At 34.1% G+C, this 9,109-nt stretch overlaps 1 protein-coding gene across 1 annotated transcript; it reads left to right on the top strand.

Annotated features, from left to right (window-relative positions):
- The first annotated feature begins 3,356 nt into the window (after positions 1-3,356).
- Positions 3,357-6,597, top strand: LOC111369499 (calcium-transporting ATPase 12, plasma membrane-type-like). Its single transcript, XM_022991033.1, has 2 exons — positions 3,357-4,449; positions 4,736-6,597. Exons 1-2 carry the CDS (start codon positions 3,439-3,441, stop codon positions 6,425-6,427), a joined length of 2,703 nt encoding a protein of 900 aa, XP_022846801.1. The 5' UTR covers positions 3,357-3,438; the 3' UTR covers positions 6,428-6,597.
- Positions 6,598-9,109: the final 2,512 nt, after the last annotated feature.

Genomic DNA, 9,109 nt, shown 5'->3' with positions numbered 1-9,109 from the left:
AAAAAAAATATATATATATATATATACACACACACACACACACACACACAAAATTGTAACTGAATATATATATATATATATATATACTCCCTCATTTGAAGAATGAATTATTCAATCCAAATATCTCTCTATCTAATAATTATTTAAATTCATAGTTAGGTGAGAGGACTTATTAAATTGTATTTACATTTAATTTTTTATTGTAATTGTTTCATCAATAAAATTGTTTGATCCAATTTTTGCTGTCAACATAAACCTATATATTATTTCCATCCACATTTTTTATTGCACCAAAATTTTAAATATATTTTTATTAATTAAATAAGACATAAATAAAACAGTATAAATAACCATTTAAATTTCTCTCTTCAATTCGTACGTATATCTCTCACCAGTTATCTTCTTTCTATTCTCACTTGTTTTTGTCGAATAATCTTCCTTTCTCTCGTTTTTAATAATATTTATTAATCTTTTATTTTAGGTAATGGCGTTGATCAAGGAGAATGGATGCCAAAAATAATCCCAAGATTCCCAAACAAACACCCAAGCACGCCACCCTACCAAACGGCCCCAGGGAAAGCTATCAACCCAACACTGTACAACCAATCAGAAATTAAAATCGCCACCCAAAAACTACCCAATTTTATGGCTTTGACAACGGATTGGGGATCTCTGAGTAGGCAACAGGCAACGATTGGCTCCGTGTCCAAGCTTGAGAATAGCAGTGGAGTGCTATCTGCAGCGAATATTGTTAAGAAAAATTCAAATTTAAAATATTTATCTCTATCAAAATTCAGTCATCACGTACAGGCCGATTGTCCACACTTAAATAAAAAAAATTACTTAGAGTGTTCACGTTGTATAAATTACTGGCCTAAAAGTAAGATGGAATTTTATCTCTAGTACACAATAAAATGATAACTTTGAATACATCGGGAGACTTGAGTGCTTATTATTTTAATTTATAACCATTTATTGATCAACAACACTTTTGCCTACTCGATATCTAGATTATATAAACAGTAAAGAAAAGAAAATTAAACAATTTACTTACTCAAATGACAAAACCTTGAAATAAATGCTTGTTAACTATTAAGGAATTTCAAGTAAAAATTTACATCATTTGAAAGAGACATCTTCTCGAAGGACTATGGATTCCATAGTAGGAGAGAACGAAATTTATTGGAAGACTTTGAGCCTTACCAAAAATCAAGAATTTTTAAAAGTAAGAAAACTTCAGAAGGATGAACTAAGAGACGGTGTTAAACATTATAATACGAAAATTTTAATTTACTTTCTTAATTTAATAATCATAATATTTATAAGTAAAAAAAATTATAAAAATTATCAATGAATATTAAAAACGTGTAAGTTATTCGGACACTAAAATTAATATTACTTCTAAATATTCATATTATTAAAATCTGTCCATTCCTAATCGGAAGGTTGCTCGTGATGTGTTTTATATTTTTAAAGATAGTTTAATATTCTCTCTCTACATTTTTATTTTTTTATTTATTTATTTTTTTTTGGGTTCAGGGTTTTGTAGTTTCCCAGGTTTACTCTCTTTGATATAGCATGGTATCGATTCCAAGTTTGAGATTTTTTATTTTGTACTTTTCATTTGATCTTGTTTGCTTCTATTTCTTTCTTCATTATTTAACTTTTATGCCTTTGTTCCGTTGATTGGTAGCATGTTTTCTACTTTTTTGCACATCGTCAAAATTTTGTTACGGACAATGTTGTAGCAATTTGCTGTAACTTTTATATTATGAGTTTGTTGAACTCTCCAAATGGAAGAGAAATGAATATTTGGAAGGCAAGATCGACCATTTGGATAGACAAGTGTAGATAATGGCAGAAAGGCATGAGAATCAGGAATTGTTGATCACTAGATGCTTGAAAATGAGTACGGTATTCTCAGTGAAGGAGAGCCGTCTTCATGGGGCCTCAGCTATCCAAGTAGCAATGTCCAAAGCGTGATGGACCAGGTTAAATCCGCCATTTTTTATATTTTTTTTCAGAAATTAAAAAAAAAATTCAATTTGAGGAAATGTAAAGAAAAAAGAATTGCATGTAGCATTCTGATAATTAATATATATTTTTAAAATGATAGGATAAACAAAGAAAAGCCGCTTTTATCATATTTAAAAGGGTTATTTTGCAGTAGGGATTTGATGGTATTTCTCTTTATTTCATATGTAGGGATTTGAAGGTTAATCTACTTTAAACTTCTAACGCCAAGAATAATATGAACCGTAACATAATTTCTTTAGAAATTTCCCATCGACTTACCCGGTTCAGTCCATATTTTCAATTGTTAAAAAACTAATAAATTTCAAAAGTATCTTCAAAAATGAGACACCTTACTACAATAAAGCAACCAAATGAGGCCCATCAAGAAAGTTTTAAAATCTATTGACTGTAAATTTAATCGAAAGTCAACATCGAATGACAAAATAATAAGTCTGAAAAAGATTGCTACCAATCTTTCTCTTGCCAGTTTGTGTAAATTTCCCTTTAAATATGAAGAAACTATGCGGCACTTTCCTAAGTAGCCTTTCCCAAAGGCGTCAGCAAACTCAAAGAAATCACATTTCTCTTCTCTTGCCGCGTTAAATTTTAATAATGCATAGACGAAGACCTAAAATCAATGGTAAATGTGTCATTTAACTATGAATTTATAATAATTTCTTGGCAGTTAGAAATTAGAAAACGAGGAAAAAGAAAGTTCCTTGTATTTGTTGTTTCATCTTTTCTAGAAGGTTTGACTTGTTAAAAGGACACTTTAATTTATGTAAATGTAGTCCTCGTTTGAACCCCATTAATTTGAAATAATGTATTATAAAATAGTAATTGATAGAGAATGTGTAATTAAAAAAGAAGGGAAATTTTTTTATTTGCATGTGATATTATTTTAATGAAGAATGTATGATAGAAAATAAATACTGTAGAAAAAATAATAGGAAAGAATATAAAAGAATGGCTCAAACAAGGTCGTAGCTTTGTATGCGAGTAAGATTCCTAGAAGGCTTGAGATATAGACAAGATTATCCATAAAAAAAAATAAAAATAAAAATAAAAAAATAAAAAAAATAAAAAATTCTTAAACAGTACTGTCATTGGACTCTTGTAATCACCCTTAAACCACCCGGCTGCCTATATTTCTGATATTCTATCTTATTCCACTTTTTGATTTAGGTCGTCTACTAGAATCATCTTGACATACCGACAACCATGCCAAGCAGTAGTAGTATTCAGGCATCCGACAGAGACTCCGGCAAGGCAGTAAATTCAACTACAACGGTCGAAATTAAGCCATCACGTTTCTCCTCGTTTGATCCTGCACACATCACTAAGCTTGTAAGAAAAAAAGATAAAAAATGGCTTCGAGAGCGTGGAGGTATAGAAGGCGTGCTGTTAGCCCTGGAAACAGATATGGAGAATGGCGTCAGAGGTGATCGAACTGACATTGACAGCAGAAGAAAAGCCTTCGGCTCTAATCTTTTTCCACAGTATAATCTGCGAAAAACATTTCGCCGTTTCGTGTTGGAAGCAATTAGAGATCCCATAATTGCTGTTTTGTTTATCTGTGCTGTGCTTTCTTTATGTTTTGGCATTCAAAAACATGGCCTACGACAAGGATGGCAAGAAGGATTGACAAAAATACTTGCTATTCTTGTAGTGGTAATTGTTTCCTCCAGCGGAAAATTCTGGCCAATCACTCAATGCCTTGAATTTTCAGCTATCAGCTGCTATATTCCTGAAACTGATGTTGTGAGAACCAGTAAATGGCAGCGAATTCCAATATGTCGAGTTCTTGTCGGAGACATAGTTTTTCTAAAGCCTGGTGATCAAGTTCCTGCCGATGGATTGTTCATAGATGGCTGTTCACTGAATACAGAGATGACGAAGGCAGATGGGCAAATTGATCGAATCGAAGTGGACGCACACGAGAATCCATTCTTGTTCTTTGGCAGTACAGTTGTGGACGGTTATGCCCGAATGCTAGTGACAGCAGTTGGCAAGAACGTAAAGCACCATGGAATTTCTTTGAGGGGGTCTTTAATTGACGAGCTCAAAAGAATCACCTCTATAGTAGGCAAATCTGGTAAGACAGTTGCTCTGCTGATATTTATGGTATTTTTGGTACGTTTCTTGACAGGCAAACTACATGATGATAACGGAAAAGGAGTGTCTTTCGGTGGAGAAACAACAATTGGCGATGTTCTTGCTGTCGTTGGGATTCTGGCTACTCCAACAATGATTGCTTTGACATATACTCCAGAAGATTTGGTTTCGGCTGTCAGAACGTGTCTTGCTTATTCAATGAAGAGACTAATGAAGATTCAAATTCTTGTGAGAGAACCTTTAATCTGCCATAAAGTTGCATCTGTCACCACTGTTTGCATGAATAAAACTGGAACCTTAACTATGGATTCCATGGAGGTACTACTTTTCCTCTCCCAGTGCACTTATCTGTTCTTCATGGTCAATTAACAACTTCTGCAAAGTAGTTTGTCAATAAATAATACCGTCCTATATGCATAACAGGAGATTAGAAATGAAAATTACTAAAGAAGATTAGGTAAAATGTAAATACGACAGGGAAAGTGTTAATGGCAGGTTCAGTATACAGATTTCAAAGTCAAAGTTTCAGTAGTACATACGTCCAACAGGCTCCTTATGTGATTGATGTCAATGGCAATAAAAGATTCATTTGTCTTGTCTGTAGGTGACCAAGTTCTGGCAAGGTCTAAACTCCATTGAAGTTCAGCATAATTTGATTGCTCCAAGTGTGCTTGAATTACTGCACCAAGGAATTGGTTTAAACACTACTCAACCCCCTTCAAGGTCTTCATCATCATCTCCTATAAATTCAACTGAGAAGACAATTTTTGAGTGGGCTGTTAAGCAGTTAGGGATGGATGTGGAAAGTCTGAAGAAAAGCTGCACTATTCTTGAAATCAAACCATTCAATTCGAAGAACAGGCAAAGCGGGGTTTTCATCAGTAAAAATGGCGACAATACGATTCATGTACATACAAAGGGAGCTCCAGAAGTGATAATTCCAATGTGTTCTCATTATTATGAGAGTACTGGAAATGTAAAAGTGATGAACAAAGATTCCAAAGCTTTATTTGAGCAAATTCTTTCAGGCATGGCAGAAAATGGCCTCAGATGTATAGCTTTCGCACACAGGAATACATTAATAAGAGATTTCACCATCTTTCAACAGCAGCTGATTCTATTAGGCCTTGTCGGATTGACAAATTCCCATCGAAGTGGAACAAGGGAAACAGTGGAAGATTGCCGTAGAGCTGGAATCAACGTCAAATTGATCACCGGAGATAACAAAGTAACTGCCACAATCATGGCCACTAAGTGTGGAATAATTGAGCCTGATTACCAGCCTGGTGAAGTGATAGATGGTGAGGAATTCCGGAAGTTTAGTTCAGAAGAGCAAATGGCGAAAATTGAAAATATCTGCGTGCTGGCAAGAGCCACTCCTGATGACAAGTTACTTATGGTCCAATCTTTGAAGCAGAAAGGCCATGTGGTTGCATTCATTGGACGAGGCATTGGAGATGCACAAGCCCTTAGAGAAGCAAATGTGGGACTTTGTTTTGGAACCCAAGGAGCAGAAATTGTCCAAGCATGTTCAGCCATTGTCATGTCATGCAAAGATTTTCCTTTCATCATTGATATTTTGACATGGGGTAGGGGAATATATGACAGTGTCCAGATTTATACTCAGTTTTTGCTCATTGCAAGTTTTGTTGCTCTGGTAATTGACTTTGTGATGGCTGTTTCATCTAGCGAACCCCCTTGTTTGAGTGCTGTGGTAGCTGTTTCGACAGGAAAAATTCCATTTCCGGTGTTTCAACTTTTGTGGATGAAACTAATTGCAGGTACTTTAGCAGTTCTTGCACTCAATATAGAGAAGCCGTCTCGAGATGTTATGAGGAGGCCACCAAGAAACTTGAAAGAGCCACTAATCACAGCCCAAATGCGTAAAAAAATTAGGGCTCAAGCTTTATATCAGATAGCCATCTTTCTGGTTATACATTTCAAAGGCAAATCATTATTTAATGTGAATGCTAAGGAAAAGGATTCTTTGGTCCTTAGTACATACATTCTCTGTCAAGCCTTCAACATATTCAATCCCAGGTTTTCGGAGAAGAACATTGTTGAGGAGATGTATAAGAAAAAACTTTTCTTGAGCATCATCGGACTAATTATTTCCATTCAGTTTATAATGGTGGAACTTCTTAATGGGTTTTCAGGGACAGCCAGGCTAGGATTTGGCCAGTGGGGCTTGTGTATAGCCTTTTCTGCTACACCTTCTATGGTCACTTGGTTTGTTAGGTGCATGCCTCCTCTGGGAAACTTTAAGTTGCCAATGTTGAAGCCTAAAATCGATTAGTCAAGCGCTCTATCTTTCATTATTCTCTAGTCAAAATACAGAATCTGTAGATTGCTTCGAAATCCGTTTGCTGTTTTCTGTTTTCACATTTTGCTCTATGGAACTTTATGTGGTCAATGTTGAAGTGTAATATCAATTAGTTAAATTTCACTATCTTTCATTATTCTCTAGTCTTAGGTTTGTCGAGCAGCACAAACGTAAATTGGAAAATGTAATCTCAATAGAAAAACGAAAAGAACAAGAAGATATGTTCGTCCCAATTAAGTGTTAACATATTAGAGTGCATGACTCCAATGCACTATAAATCGTGACTAACTCCAAATTGTAATAAACAAAGCATTAAAGAGAATCCATTATATAGGACGGCAAACGAAGGGGCTGTTAGTTTCTTAGCCAATCTGGGATTATAAACAATCCCTTTACAATTGGAAAATTAAAAATCATATTCTGATACACAAATACAATCACATTCTAATTAAACAATATCAAGTCAAAATCTTAACAATCCCCATCTTTAAGTTTCCAATGTTGTATAGAGTTTCTTTCATATCTCTTCCATATCGAATGACATACTATGCTATAGTCATTCCTCTTCCACCTTGTTGATCACACCATGTGAGAAAACTTTTGGTGTACTGAGATTTACCATATAGAACGTTAAAAAATACAAGTACCACACAACATAAACACATAGGACAAAATAGATTTTCTTTTATCCTATCATTTGCACTGTTGCAATTTACATACCGTTTTAACTTTATCCACTCGTTACTTTGTTTAAAGATTAGCCCTAAAGTTGAAGTTCCATAAGATATCTTAGGAACCACATAGCTACCGAATGTTAAAAGTCCAAGGGCGTTTTCATGTAAATACTAAGTATATTGGTTGCCTTGCAAGCCTTGTACATATCATATTGTACATCATTGTACCTTCATCATTAGAGTATGGACCTTTTTCATGTGGTCTATTTCTTCTCGAGTTGAAGGACATCTTTATTAAGGTAAAATGACCTGCTAAAGTTATTGAAGTCACTTTAGTTTCAGTCATCTAATAGTTAGTTAACACTTTTTTGTTATAAGAATATTGTTTCAATACAAGAACGGTTTATCCCATTCCTTAGTATGTCAATACCAAGTATTTATTTTAGCATTAACTATGTCCATTTTCTCATTTTAGTTATTTGAATTTTTCTTAATTCCATTTATTTCATGCATATTACGACTTATAAATAATGTATCGTCATCATATAGTAACAAGTATTAAAAAAAATGTTTTTCCTGCTTGTTTTGAAATATAGTGCCCGTTTGGCCACCATTTTATCCTCAGTTTTCCAACTTTTTGTCAACAATGGTGGGCCCCCAATCAAAAAATCTGGCAGTTCCCTGAAAAAATTTGAGACAGCAGCTTTTCAGACATTTTGTTGAATTTATAATTTTTGTCTTTTCACTTGTGCCCTCCATTTGAAATTTTATTCCTTAATTGTAGCACTTGTTGTCAACTGGAATTTTATTTTTTAATTGAGAGCGAAACGGTCAAAGAAATTCAACGGCATGACACCGTGTTCTTTCATTTCTGACAGTTTCTTTAATGTTGTCGCCATCATCTGCCACAAAAACTATAGAAAAATGAGATAATCTAGAAAAAATTGGCAAGAATGAGCGTCAAACAGGCGCATAAAGCACACCATAATTACTTCTTTTGAAGCCAATTAGTTGAACAAATGAGCTAATAAACCTTTTATACCATTTCCCAGTAGATTTTTTTAAACCACATCATTTTCTTTAGAAGACAAATAGAATCGGATTCGCTTTCCTTCACAAAACTTTCAAGTTGACACAAAAAGATATTTTCTTCAAGCTCACCATTTAAAATAGCAGTTTTTACATCCAATTGCTCAAGTTGCCGATCAAACTGAGCCACAGGTGCTAGCATTATTCTATATATTAGTATATTTAACTACTGCAAGGAAAATTCATTATAGTAAATCGCTTATTTTTGTATGTAAAATGTACTTGCATGCTTCTATTTGAATTCCAACAAGTGAAACTTACTTAAAATCACAAAAATGAGGTTAAATAACTTACCTTTCTTTTGCTTCCTTCCTATCCTGCTTTGTACTTACTTTCTGGATAGAAATTCGATCAATGGGAAGGAGTTTTATAGCCACAATCTAAAAGCCTAATTTAAGATGTTATACTCCTAAATCAAGTCATTGCCTTTATGTGTTTCTCATCATTTTCTTCACACACGAATTCTAAATTTACTTTTTATATGATATGGGTGCAGTGGAGGTTGTACATGGAAGTTGTGGGTTGTGGGAGGTTGAGTTTCAAATTCAATTTCAAACTCGTCCCTCCCATTTCCATTCAATTCGAGTCGAGTCAATGCACACGGGGGACCCATTTATTCCAACAATTTAATTTAAGAGTACACAACACTATAAACGTGTTAGGGATATATAACAGCTCTACAAGAGAAAATATAATTCTCGGCATACCTCAGACGTATGTCGTAATACCAGTTCAAGTATTTCTTACCCCCTTAATTAATCAATGAAAATAATCAACTTTATCATTTATATTATATTCACAATTGTGATGCAAAACTGAAATATTAAATACAATTGTCTAGTCGGTGAATACAAACTAGGGTGTTAGATAAAATAGGACTTCTCCATATATT

Source organism: Olea europaea, chromosome 20 (assembly GCF_002742605.1).
Source record: "Olea europaea var. sylvestris chromosome 20, O_europaea_v1, whole genome shotgun sequence".
NCBI classification, from domain to species: Eukaryota; Viridiplantae; Streptophyta; class Magnoliopsida; order Lamiales; family Oleaceae; genus Olea; species Olea europaea.
Note: the sequence above shows the minus strand (reverse complement) of the source record. Positions and strands in the feature narration are given on the sequence as shown.